This window comes from Diabrotica virgifera, chromosome 8 (genome assembly GCF_917563875.1).
Source record: "Diabrotica virgifera virgifera chromosome 8, PGI_DIABVI_V3a".
Classification (NCBI taxonomy): domain Eukaryota; kingdom Metazoa; phylum Arthropoda; class Insecta; order Coleoptera; family Chrysomelidae; genus Diabrotica; species Diabrotica virgifera.
In genome coordinates, this window is record NC_065450.1 from 35188022 (window position 1) to 35203022 (window position 15001).

The 15001-nt window shown below is 33.9% G+C and overlaps 2 protein-coding genes across 2 annotated transcripts in view; one reads left to right on the forward strand and one right to left on the reverse strand.

Annotated features, from left to right (window-relative positions):
* Window positions 1-15001, reverse strand: part of LOC114338529 (uncharacterized) — a 107690-nt gene that overhangs the window by 68530 nt on the left and 24159 nt on the right. The gene's annotated exons all lie outside the window — the stretch shown is intronic.
* Window positions 1382-13893, forward strand: LOC114338533 (cuticle protein 7-like). Its single transcript, XM_028289135.2, has 3 exons — window positions 1382-1498; window positions 10962-11144; window positions 13522-13893. Exons 1-3 carry the CDS (start codon window positions 1487-1489, stop codon window positions 13888-13890), a joined length of 564 nt encoding a protein of 187 aa, XP_028144936.2. The 5' UTR covers window positions 1382-1486; the 3' UTR covers window positions 13891-13893.

The following is a 15001-nucleotide window of genomic DNA, read 5'->3' on the forward strand; positions in this document are numbered from 1 at the left end:
CTTTCCTCCTATTCCTCCTGTTAGTATTCTTTTGGAAAGTTTCATATTTGGCATCCTTTGGATATGTCCCAACCATCTTAGTCTTTGTGATTTTATGATCCCTACTATGTTTGGTTCACCATACATTCTCTCTAGTTCTACATTTGGTCTTCTTATCCAAATTCCACTCCATATCTTTCCGCCAAATATTTTTCTTAGAAATTTTCTTTCCCACACTTTAAGCATAACTTGCTTGGATTTGTTCATCGTCCATGTTTCACTGGCATACAATACTATAGGTCTTATCACTGTCTTGTATATTCTTATCTTATCCCCTCTACATATGTTCTTATTTCTTAATAAGTTGTTTAGAGCAAAGATACAACGATTACCAGCCATAATTCTTGCTTGGATTTCTTCTTTTATATTTGGTCTCCTAGTGAATGTTGCTCCTAGATATTGGAATCTCTCTACTTCTTGGAATTCATATATTTTTGCCTCTGTGTATTTGAGGATTTGTACCAACTGGATTGCAGTAGCGCAAGATAGATCTGAAGGAAGTTTTTCGAGGAGGCATATGTTCAGCAGTAGATGACTATGGGCTGATGATGATGATGTTATCAAAACGCGCGTTAAACGTCTGTCATGAGAACGGGGCCTTAGTATCCGTAAAGGATATATCCCAACTACAGAAAAATACCAGTTTTAGTGAGTTTTAAGGATCGGAAACAAGATATATAATATTTAAAAAAGGAAGTAGGTTCAATTTGAATTATTAGCCTGCTTTAAGAATTAAACAAATATATCAATCAATTATAAGGCACAGAAAGAAGACCTCCTCAATAATGCTAAACTTCATGGATACCAAATGTCATAAGTGGGATAACAATATTGATGGAAAAAATATTAAGATTTGCACTCATTTGAACTCATTGCAATATCTGTAAAGATGATATGATTGCTCTACCTACAGTACACTCTTTTGCTTTTTCTGTAAAATTTTGTTTTTGGCACTTATCTCCTTTTCGTGGTTAATGTCTCACTTGTTTACAGTGATAAAATGGCAAAAGTAAAAAGAAAATATTGCCGCTAAATAATTGTAGAAGAAGGAGAATAAGTCAAAATCTATATATTTCCAAAATCAAGAGGGACAAGAGATCCCATTATATAATTATTTCTTGTGTATTTAGATTTGTCACTGTTCTTTGTAACTATTAGGTAGCCACAGACAATTAAACTAAAATCACCTGTCCAATAAATTGTCCACCAAAAAACCAAAACCACACTAACCGACGTTGTTCACGTACTTATTAGGTCAATATAATTTAAATATTACTCGTAAACTTTGCGAAATTCTCTGATCTGTGACAATGAAGTTTTTTGAGTAAAAATCAGTAGAGTTTGAAGGTCTAGGGTGACCAATATAAATACTAGGAAGTAATACCAATAAGCAGTATTGATTTACTCGTTATTGGTTTTAGACAAAGTTTCCAAAGAAAAACGAAAAATGTTTGTGAAAGTGAGTGAAATTTTAGTTATTGTCATGGTATTCCATATATTTGTTTTACTTCATATAACTTATACAGCTTTCTGTTATTAGTTACTAGTTTCTTTTGTTATTTCTAAGTACATAGTTATTGTATACTTCTACGTTTCTGGTATTTATTTTTTGAATCTCGTATATACTAATTTTTGAGTATTTTTATTATCTCTTTCCATTATTACTTTCAGAAATCAATTCTCTTTCTCCTACTTTGGTACTCTTATATTCATCCTTTATTTGTTGGCAAACTAGGTGACTTATTTAAAAAAAAATACTGATGGCGACTATGGCGAAACCTGTCTTCTAGAGACTTTGTAGCTCCTCCGTATCTGCTACATACTCATCTTTTTTGACCTGTCATTTAAACCTTTATTTTATTTTTTTTTATTTATCTGGATACATATTAAACCATGCTTATTCTTCAAGTGACATTTCTGCAACGGAGATCGGCATTCATCACAGCTTATCGTACTTTAGGTTAGGGACGGCTGCGCTGATAAGTTTATTTGATGTACATCCGTACCGTTGTCTCAGGTTGCTCAGCGACGATATTATGCTCTACGTCCCCCTATGCTTCTTTTTTTCCTTGAATCTTTCCCTGTATAATCAATTGGAGCAAGTTGAATCTCTCTCCATATGCAATAAGACCGAGATATTCTAATTTTATTGTTTTGAAGTTATCTAAAATTTCCATTTCTTTATTCATATTTCGCAGAACCTCTTTGTTTGTGACCTGTTTTGTCCACGATATTTTCAGATTTTTTTTTGTACATCTACAACTCTAATGATTCCAGTTTTTTATTGATGCTACATTCAAGGTCCAAGCTTTCATTCCATAAAAAAAGTCGAGATAATGTGGCACCTAGCCAACCTAACCCTTAGCTACAACTTCAAATTTCTTGTGCAGAGCACTCTTCTCATATTGTTAAAACTTGCCCTAGCCTTTTCTATTCTGATTTTAATTTCCTGGTAGTAATCACCTGTGGAGTTGATCATTATTCCAAAATATGCATAATGGTCTGTCTACTCCTTCGACATTGGTTCCGTTTATGAAAAGACTCTCGTTAGTTCTTAAATTTTTTTTCGATATTTTCATAGTTTATCATCTTGACGTTCACTGTTAGACCGTATTCTTGTCCATACTCCGCTCTTCTGGTCACCAGCCTCTAAAGAGCACCAATATTATCGGCTAAGATGACAGTGTGATCTGCATATATACAGTGGAACCTCGATTATCCGTCTCTCCATTAACCATCATCTCTGTTAACCGTCAGGGTACATACAGACGTTGTATTGACTACATAACCAAAAATTTTAATGTAAAAAAATAAACAAAAGATAATTTGATTTGTGATGAGGACACAAACGGCTATACATTGCTGACAGATAAAGAGATCGTTGAAATGGCAATAAAGGCGGACCAAAAAGATTCAGAAGCTGACACAGACTTGTAATTTGACTGTAGATATGTTGATGAACCTATTGGAACTGACAAAGATTTGCGTAAAGCATCTAGAGAAGCTAGATGATTTACGCAAATTGGACTGCGGATACAATTGATTTACGCACATGGAATAATTCATCGAGTGGTATTCTCAACAAGAAGAAGCCAATAAAGTAGATTGCATCATCTTATGCCGATTAAGAAATTCAGCCGTCGCAAAATGTGAAGCAACAGTAAAACAAAGATTTCAGAATATTTTAAATTGATTCGATTGTACGAACACAAATACAAATCCCTCTTATATTGTCAAACAAAACATACAAATGAAATTTGAGAGTTGTACTATGAATTTTTAATTTTTTTTTGATGTTCTGTTAACCGTCTTTTCGATTATCCGTCATACCCTTGGTCCGGCGCCTTGACGGATAATCAAGGTTCTACTGTAATGCTATTAGCAGGAACTCCATTTAGCTTTATTCCAGCTGTTTCATCCTCAAAATATTTTTTCATGATCTCTTCTGAGTAGGCATTAAAAAAATTGGCGACAACACCTATCCCTATCTCACATCAGGTCTGATTTCAATTTTCTTTGACCGCTGTTCGTTAACACGTAGTTTTGCTCGTTATTTATAGTATAAATTCGATATAATCCTGAGATCATTGTAGTCTATCTTCTTTGCCTTCAGGATATGTATTAATTGTTCATGTAGCGGTTTGCCGAATGCTTTATTATGGTCAATTTATAGTCAGTCAATTATAGTCAGTTTAAACCATTAAACTTCTCAAAACTATGATATGCTATCATCAATACGTCGCGTCGTATGGGTTATTCTTTATTCTCTTTATTTCTATTTTCAGGCCGGAATTTTGGTTTCGTTGCATTTTTGTTTCTAAATCTACATATTAAACAACTACATATTTTATATAAAAATATTAATGCAGAGATTGAAAAGTAGCAAGGACAAATCCGACCAGAGCCTATTTTACTTCAAATCAGGCCCGAGACACTACACAATTTTCGGGCCCCTAAATATGATTTGTAAAAATAATAATAACTTTGTTTGGAACAACTTTTTCAAATATATTTTTCTGATATCTCTAACGCAGAGCAAACTATTAACAATTTACGCTTTTTGGGAGTCGCAGGAAGCTGCGTTTAAAATTTAAATTTCAGCTGAGTATCTTAAAAAATGAATGTGCACCATCAACCTGTATGACTTTGCAAAACTTCAAATCTGTATTTATTTTGATTGCCAAAATATAGGGCTGATGGAACACACTGTATTTCATTTCCTTTTTTAAATAATTTGGTTGTTGAACCATAAAAAGATAAAAAACTAGTTTTGATGAAAAATCAGCCACAATTTTACTAAAAAAAAAGATTATATTAACGTTTCGACGTCCAAATCGGATGCCGTTGTCAAAATTCAAAAAAATATGAATGAATTAAACAAAAATACTGTTGCTTAGTAAAAAATTCTTCTAATAAATTGATTTAATCTGACTCATTTATATCGGCAATTCAGACATATATTATACATTTTAAAGTAGAAGACTTAAAAATGATATTGTCAATATTTATGAAGAGAAGAATTTACTGTCACCGTTGCATGTGGTTGTCTTTTTAAAGACAGATCACATGCTATCATTTTTTATGACGGATATTCTTGATTTGGGGTTGATTTCATTTAATCGAATGAACTATCTTTCAGTAAAGTCGTCCCAGGAACGCAACTCATAAATATTGGAAATATCATTTTTAAATCTTCTACTTTAAAATCTATAATATATGTCTGAATTGCCTATATAAATGAGACAGATTAAATAAATTATTAAAATAATTTTTTACTAAGCAACAATATTTTTGTTTAATTCATTAATATTTTTTGTATTTTGACATCGGCATCCGATTTGAACGTCGAAACGCTAATAAAATCATTTTTTAGTAAAATTGTGACTTATTTCCCATCAAAACTAGTTACTTACAAAAATGCCACAAGAAAATAGCTTCAGAACAACATAAAAGTGGACAAAAATTTAATGGTTGCTATTATTCGTTGAAGAACGTTTCTCTAATGTTCCTTTTCTTCTAAATAACTTTTTTCCACTAATGTTACAATTTGTTCCGCTGTACTACTTCTCTTGACTAACGTACCAATTGATGAAATATGTTCAGAAGATCGCTCATGTTGAATAACTGTTCTATTGATATTTTTTTTGTCATTATACCTATCGAAAGTTAGAAGAAAGATAATTTTTATGGAACTCGGTTTACCAACGTAACAATATACACGGCTACATTTAGGACTGTACAGTACACTAACCACTCGCAGATAATTTTTTTCCCCATTAGCTTTCGCAGAGAATATGTATTGTTGAAATTCCAGATTTATGTTTTGGGCAATCCCCTAGATCGCTTGGAAAAGGGTTATTGACATTTTGTTTTCTATAGGAGATGACGGAGATGTATTTGTGACAGGTGAAGTCGCTTGGAAATTAACAGTGTCATCATTTATCATTTCCTGTTCGTAAAATTAAACCATTTTGAAAATTTATTTTGTTATTGCAATAAAACAATTTTTTGGTGATCATTCCGGCCCCCATTAATATGCGGGCCCGAGGCAGGTGCCTCACAGGCCTAGTGGTAAAATAGACTCCGACTTGTCTCATTACTCCTCTCGTTTCAACAATATCTCACAAAGAACTCTATAGTTAGACTTTTCTTATTGTTTTCGTTTTCACCAATTCCAAAATTTTCAAGCAGCAAAATTTGAGCAATCTATTTTAAGTTTTATCACTGCCAGGCTAAATTCTTCTTCCCTTGCCGCTAAAACCCTTTCTGGCGTATTTCACAACTTTCGTTAATTTGGCGTGTAAGTTACTTGTGCTCCATTGTAGTGGCTTTGAGAGCCTTCCTATATCATAAAACCATTTCTTTGTGGGGCTGCCATCTGGTATTTTCTTCGAAATTTCTACTTTTTTATTTTCACATCGACTCTATCTAACATCCTTTCTAAATGAATCAGCCAGTTTAGCTTTAAGTTAATTTGTAGAAACTGAAAAGTTTATAAAAATAAATTTGTGTTCCACATTAGCTCTTTTATTTCATAGTTTTCACATAAGATGTGGGATATTTCATAATAGTTTGTCCTCAACTATTATTGATTGATTTTCATTTCTATAGTTGAGTTTCTGAATCTTTACCCGTGCGTCATCATTTAAAGCATACGAAATTAGTCGATGATAAGTCAAAAATTGAAATTTACTAAACGCAACAGCAAATGACAATAAGTGACTTGCTGTTGCGTTTAGTAAATTTCAATTTCCGACTTATCATTGACTTATTCCGTATGCTTTAAATGATGACGCACGGGTAAAGGTTCAGGGACTCAACCGTAATTAACTTTCTCTTCCGTATGTGACCCTTGGTGCAATAACTGCTTTATAGATCCTTAGTTTAGACTTATGATCTATTATCTATACTTCCGCTCCCTATAAGGTAATAATATGTCACTGTACTCTGAAATATCCTTTTTTTATTAAAGCGCTTTCGTTGCGTGTTTTTTCCGTGCTATTTTCATTTTTATATATTTCATACAAGTACCATTCCTATAAACTGTTATAACTCTTAATATTCTCTTCTAAACTTAAGTTCAAATATGCAACCTCGGATCTAATTTACGGTGTTACCCATATTTCTCTTGAGTCCCTATTTCTCTCTAACGTGTATTCTTCTCATTGCTTCCCATAGTTATTTCTTGGGCACACTATCGTATGTTTTCTCCAAATCGATAAAGGTCATATTAGGTATGTGTTTCAATTTTTTTAAAGTGAAAACTTCTTTAGGGACGTTTTGCGATTTTTTGATAGGGGAAAAAGCATTGAATTCGCGACCGTCATTGCGACGGTCATCCCTTATGCTATATATTATTTGTATGTATATTTAAATTGTATAGAAATATTTAAATTTAAAATAAATGTAAAACCTATATTTGGATGAGAAAAAGGATTTATTTCGCGACCGTCATGTCATCACGACCGTAATCTCTTTGACGAAATAAATTTTGTACATATATTTATTGAAGTGAAAACTTCTTTAGTGACGTTGTGCACTTTTTGGATGGGAAAAAGTATTAAATTGGCGACCGTCATCGTGACCGTCATCGCTTCGAAGAAATAAATTTTTGAAGTGAAAACTTCTTGAGGGACGTTGTGAACTTTTTGGATGGGGAAAAAATATTAAATTTCGACGAAATAAATTTTTGAAGTGAAAACCTCTTTAGGGACGTTGTGCACTTTTTGGATGGGAAAAAGTAATAAATTAGCGACCGTCATTGCGACCGTCATTGTGACCGTCATTGCTTCGACGAAATAAATATTTGAAGTAAAAACTTCTTGAGGGACGTTTTGCACTTTTTGGGTGGGTAAAAAGTATTAAATTAGCGACCGTCATCGCTTCGACGAAATACATTTTTGAAGCGAAAACTTCTTGAGGAAAGTTGTGCACTTTTTGGATGGGGAAAAATATTAAATTAGAGACCGTCATCGCTTTGACGAAATAAATATTTGAAATGGAAACTTCTTGACGGACGTTGTGTACTTTTAGGATGGGAAAATGTATTAAATTAGCGACCGTCATCGCGACGACCATAATCTCTCTCTCCTGTCGTTTCCCCATTACTGAGGATCGTGATTTCTTCCAATATTCCTAACAATGTTTCTCCATTGGTCTCTATCTTCAGCTGCTCTAAGAGCTTCGCAGAATGAGTTTCCAGCTGAATGCTTTATTTGGTCAGACCATCTAGTTGGTGATCGTCCTCTTGATCTTCTCCCCGGAACGTTTCCAGAAACAATTAATCTCTCCAAACTGTCGTCACCTCTGCGAACCACGTGACCATCATCGCTTCGACGAAATAAATATTTGAAGTGAAAATTTTTGAGGAACGTTGTGCACTTTTTGGATGGGGAAAATAATTAGCGACCGTCATCGCTTCGGCGAAATAAATTTTTGAATTCAAAATTTCTTTATGGACGTTGTGCACCTTTTGGATGGGAAAAAGTATTAAATTAGCGACTGTCATCGCGACCATCATCGCTTCGACGAAATAAATATTTGAAAACTCCTTGAAGGACGTTGTGCACTTTTTGGATGGGGAAAAAGTATTAAATTAGAGAACGTCATCGCTTCGACGAAATAAATTTTTGAATTGAAAATTTCTTTAGGGACCTTGTGCACTTCTTGGATGGGGAAAAAGTATTGAATTTGCGACCGTCATCACTTCGCTAAAATAAATTTTGTACGTATATAAATTACGTGTATGTATACATAAATAACTGAAGGCATACGCATCGCGTATAATATGATATAGGTATAGCACTTCTTGTTGGATGGGGAAAAAGCATTCAGCTTAATTTATTTACTATAAGAAGTTTTCACTTCTGTCGGCACTCCCACGAGTGCCTTCAATTTTTTTCTTTTTGTTCTTTTCTATTACTTGTCTCATGATGAATATTTTTAATCTACACATGATCTGGTTTTTTAAGTCCGGTTTTTTCTTTGACATAATGGTCCATGTGTCTTTTTTTAATGTGATATTATGCGCTTGTTCGCTTTTCTCTTTGTTTCTTGAATTTGAGTTGAAACTCTTTATTTTTATGATTTTCATACTATTTTGAACAAAATATCTTTAGCCCCAAATTATATTTTATGTTCTTATTATTTTTGTGTTTTTCTTTATTTCTAAGAAAATTATCGCCAGTTTTCCATACTATTGATTGATAATCTTTAGCGATATACGATATTATCACAAAACCCGAAGTATTAAACGTTCAACTATCTGTGACAATAACACTTTTTTGTTCTAAATCAATCGAGCTTGAAGGTCTATGAGCACAGCAGAAAAATAAATAACTTTTATATAAACATCAATTACATTTTTTTATTTTGTGATTCATGAATGCGATATTGGTTTTCCTTTTGATTTTTGGTGATATGTTATGAGTTTTGATATTGCGATTGGGCATATTATTATATTAAAGTGGTTTATATTATTGATTTATTTTTTAAGATCTAAAATACAGTATTCAATAATGTACAAATTTTGTAACTAATTATTCAATGTACAGAGAAAAGTCGAAACTTCAATAACACAGAGATAATTCGATTCATCATTATTTGTTGTTGATTGCCAAAATTCATTGCGAGTTAGTTTCATTCGACCGGCATTCCAGCTAGAATTTTTTCAAACGCAGTAATCTAAATTAAATAAAGTGGCTTTAAATATTTCAATATAAAGACTGTAACAACTACAGCTGCATCTCAGTTATCAGCACCCTCTGTAAATTTTACGGCAAAGTTATAAAAACCCTAGTCGAAAATAAATATAAACCACTTGAGCTAGACGAGCGATATGAACTGCTAAGATTGGATATTTAGGGAAAGATAAGAGGAGGAACGTGTATAGGAAAAAGGAAAGTTTCATGAATGAAAAATTTAAGCAACCTGTTTAAAAGCAATGCTATAGAACTCTTTAGGTCGATAGAGTAAAGATAGTGATGATGATATCCAACCTCCCATTGGGAGACGGCACTTAAAAGGAAGAAGAGAAGGGTAATCTAGATATTTACTTAAACATTTACTTAACATAAACGAAATTATTGTGCGTAGGAAGAGTTGAAAACGATGATCTTAACGGAGAAAATGGAAAGTTTATTTCATCATGTTCCGAATATACCGATTTAGCGGCAAATATGAAAAAAAAATGTATTGACGAAGATTAGCATGTACATACATTGAAAATGATCTTCTTCTTCTACGGAACTACAGCCCAAATTGAGCCTTGGTCTCCTTTATTTTTTGCCTCCACCCTTGCATGTCTGTGGCTGCTTTTCTCAATACACGGACTCCTAAAAGGGCTTGTGCGTCGCTGTTTACTGTGTCTTTCCAGCGCTTTCCTGTCTTTCCGTCCGGTCTCTATGCCTGCATTCTAGCATTCAGTGCTCTTTTTGGTAGCCTATCCTCTCCCATTCTTATCACATGTCCGGCCCATTGCAATCTTTGTATTCCAATGAAGTCTGACAGGGGTGCTTCCTTATAAAGTTGATAAAGTTCGTTGTTGTATCGACTTCTAAAGATCCCGTTTTACCTCTCGGGTCCTAGTATTCTCAGTACTTTCCTTTCGAATGTGTCGAGTTTGTTTTTGGATGTTTCTTTCAGGACCCAGGCTTCACTGCCATAGCATGTTATTGGTCGGATTAAAGTTTTATAGATTCTCATCTTTGTATTTCGGTGGACAATTTTAGACCGAAATATATGGGAGAGGGCAAAATAAGCTCTGTTTGCCTGCGTTATTCTCTTTCGTGTTTCTCCATCTTCTGATCCGTCGGCATATATTTCTACTCCCAGGTATGCAAACTTTCCAACCGTTTCAATGTCATCTTCATGTATAATGTGTTGTGGGACTATATTTCTTCTCGTCTGAGTCATTATTTTTGCTTTTTCTGCGTTAATTTCCAATCCTAGCATTTTTGTTTGTGTTTTTAACTCTGCGTATGCTTCCTGTGCTCCTGTTGATGTTCCACTCATAATATTAATATCATCGGCATAAGCGGCCAGTTGAACCGTTCGGTTGGTCAGTAGGTTACATTGAAAATGATGCAAGTAACAAGTAAAAAATAAGACATACCACGAACAGATGAACCATCATGATAAAAGAAATACAGCAAAACAGCTTATTTGGATTGGACATGTACAGATAATGACATACCATCGCCTACCAAAGTTAATACCGTATTGGCAACCACCTGAGCAAACAAAAACAACATAACTTGATGGAGTCTAAAGGAGTCAAACCTTTTTTTTTGTATACTTTAACGTTTTCTTAAAGAATTCTGACAACTTCAGGGAAATTATTAAAATAAAAATATTATATAACATTTACAGCATTTGTTGCCCTTAATTTTTAGTATTACATCACATATGCGCTTTTGTTGTAGGTTGCAGTAATGGCTGTAGCATGTGCTATGTGCTCCGCAGGATACATTGACATTTCTCCATATCATGAAGCTAATTCTTATGGTAAATTAGTAAGATCTCCAATTTATGAAACACCATACTACGGAGGCGAGTACGATGGTAATGGTGATGGCTATGGCTATGAAAAAGATTACGATCACCATGTAAGTATAAGCGCAAATTAATATAATATTAGTGTTGCTTTCATTTTAACGTCATTTCTCTGCGTAAAGAGCGCAAAAGATAATGATAAATATCTAGAAGGACAAATATTTCTTTTAATATTTATTTGTTGAAGTATATGTATATTATAATATTCCTACTATTCCATTACATTATACACAAATTTCCAACGTCATTTTCGCCATTAAATCAATAATCAGTGTCTCATCCTTATTGATACTAGAGGACGTGGCAATCGATTTAGGTTTCGACCTACCCTATCCCACACATATTCGATGGGTGGCAAATCAGCTGATTTTGATGGCCACTTTAAAGTCTCTATACCAGATTCTTGTATGGACACCATGGTTTCATTAGCAATATAAGGTATTGCGTTATAATGTTGATTACATTTGGAATAGTTTGTAGGTTGGGATGTAAAACCGCTTGCAGTACTTCACCAATATTCACCAATATCGTACTAGTACTTCACCAATATCGAGCTATTAGACTGCCGTTAATAAGAACTGGAGGTGATCTGCTTCCTAAACATAATAGCATGCCGTACCATAATGCATGGTTGTCTTGCTAATAGATGTTAAACAGCCAAGTGTATATTTTATTTCTTCACCTCGAAAACATCTTATCCGTACGCGCCCATCAGAACCAGCCAAAAAAACCTAGATTCATCACTGAATTAGACAAAATTCCATTGGTCATTCCAGTTTGCCGAGCTCTTTACCATTCTAAGCGTCATGTCTGATGCCATGGTGTCAAACGTAACACCAAAAGCGGACGGCAAGCTCTGTCCCATTCCAAGTAATGTTTGATTAACTATTGTTCCTGAGACTACTCTTCCTGTAGATGCAACTAAATCATCAATCTTAGTTAATTTACACTGTTCCGTCTATTTTTGAGAGTAAGAAATCAGTCTAAGATGACGCCAATCACGACCTTGCAATATTCTAGGACGTCCAGACCCTCCACGATGCCAATAAGTCTAATCATTGGACCACCTCCTCCAAATCCTTAACACGGTTGATGGATTAGCTTTAACTCTTCGTGAAATTTTTCCTGTAAACCAAAAACGGCCTCTTTCATTTATACAATGTCGCGATATCTTGGTATTTTAAATTTTTTGGATAAATAAAAAAATCCAAAATGACTAAAAATTACAAATAGGTAAACTAAAGTAAATACACAAAAAGAAAACTTTTTTACCTTTTTTGTTCTTGCGAAAAAAAAAAGAAAAGAATTTATATATATATATATATATATATATATATATATATATATATACTGACGAAGCCCAAATAGGCCGAAACACCGGTGTATATAGTTGCACAGAAATGTATGGAATGATGACCCTTCATCATTTTATATATTTCCAACTAAATTCACATTCACTTTACGAGTATTAGCCAATGATTTTACTTATTTATATTTATATATATATATATATATATATATATATATATATATATATATATATATATATATTATATCGGCTTTATAGCGTTCTACCTCTATCCGTTCCTAATCGCCACTCCTTTCTATTATGGCAGTCTTCTTCTCTTAAGTTTCTTTCCGACATCGCCTTGGAGATGCCCATTATCCATGTATTTGCTGGTCTTCCTCTATTTCGTTTTCCTGTGGGGGTACATTCTAACATTTTTTTGGGGATTCTCCTTTCCTCCATTCGTCTTACGTGTCCGCACCATACTAGCTGTTGTCTTTCGATGTCATCTATGATTGTTCTTTCTACTTCCATTTGTTGTTTAATGTTGTGTTTTTTATGTGTTCTACTCTAGATCTTCTTGCTGACCTTCTCCAAAAATCCATCTATTTATCTCAGTGGCTAATAATTCATCTTTGTTAGAAAAGAACTTCAGTTAAGTAAAAGATAGCGAGATAAAAATTTTATCACATATATATTAAGAGATAAGACTTGCAAAGAAAATACTTTTGATACAAATAAATAAGTATAAAAAGGTTACAGGTTAGAAGGAAAACAGGTTATTCCCTAATTCGCTATCGAAGAGAAATCTCTTGACTTCTTGCTGCTCCTTATAGAGGTCCCTCCTAGCGTTCTCAGACCAGTTATGTTACTATAGCGGCTAAATTGATTACATTTGGTGTCAGTTTGAACTAAGTACTACTAGTGTTCCTGATAAGAGTTGAATAGCTCAAAACACGGGTAGAAAAATAGTCGAGTTCTCTCGTCTACTTTTATTTTAACGTCTATTCTCTACACAAAGGCAGCCAAATTTCATAAGTGCATAGTTCTTTAAGTTCTGTCGTTCTAAAGTACGTTCAATGGTTTAATCCAACACCATAACACCAGGCTAAAACTAAATATTTTTTCCTCTTTCTTTTAAGGCTTATCCAAAATATGAATTTGCTTACGGAGTCAATGATCCCCACACTGGTGACCACAAATCGCAACATGAGGAACGAGATGGCGATGTAGTAAAAGGATACTACACTGTTGCTGATCCCGATGGTACCCTTCGTACTGTGCATTACACCGCTGACGACCACAATGGCTTTAACGCAATTGTAGAAAAAGATGGACATTCGATACATCCCCAACCTGTAGTGGAAAAAGTATATGTAGAGCCAGTAGTTGAAAAGGTAGTACTAGAACCTGTATATGAGAAAGCTATCTATGAGAAACCTATCTATGAAAAACCATTCTACGGGTACGAAAATGGTCCAATTGGTGATAAATACGGTTTTGGCTATTAATAATGTGATAACGGTTGATATAAGCTCCTTCAACAAATTAGTGGACACACACGTAACTGATTTTTTGTTGCTCTTCCCAGTGCTGATCAAATAAACAAAAAAGAAACCCTCACAGTACTACGATACGATTAGTACTCTTCACCCAGCGTACTAGATCAGTGAAATGCTAAGTGTTGACTGTTTTTTATAAACAAATACATATCCCCACAGTAGATCAATAGACAAAATAACTCTTTGTGTGTGCCTACGTAATGAGTACTGCCAGTCTTATGGGAAATATTGCAAAAGTCTTTAAACTATTTTTAAAGAATGTTTATAGATAAATAAAATTTATATTTTAAGTAATTATATTTATGTGATTTTTTTACTGTTGTATTTATAGTTTATTTATATCGTTGGTAAGTGTAAGTACCAAAGTTTTATGTGCAAAATATAATAATTAGCAACAATTATATTGGTGTTTTATGATGTTTTTTACCTCTTTCTTTTTCCTTTTTCCTTTTTACAACGAATCCTGCATATTCATTGGCGGATTGATAGCTCCATAAAAGTATGTGACTCCATCTTTTGTGTGGTCGTCCGATACTTTTTTTGCCAATTGGTGATATACCTTTCATAAAGACATAAGAAACATAAGTTTCCGCCATTCTGCGTATGTGGCTATTTCATTCTTTTTTTTTATACTTAGTGTCCATTTGTTGTTATACATTACATTTTCTTCTAACGTCTTCATTTCTTTTTCGATCTCTCATCGTATTTCTCATCTCTCTCTCTCTCTTTCTCTCTCTCCCTCTCTTTCTCTCTTTCTCTCTCTCTCTCTTTCGATCTCTCATCTCGGCCGTTTCCAGTAGTCTTCATGCTGTGACTGTGTGGAGTCTTGTTTCCGATGCATATGTATATCATTATTGGACTTGCACTAACTTTTTGAGTTCATTTCAGTGTTAATGACGGTTTTGCCATATAGTGTTATTAAGGCCTCCTGTCATTTTCTTTGCTTTTTGTACTTGATCTCTCACTTCTTCGTTGAGATCACCATAGCTGGATAGTATAATTCCAAGGTATTTTATTTCCATTACTTGTTCAATACTGACGCCATCAATTTCTATTTTAC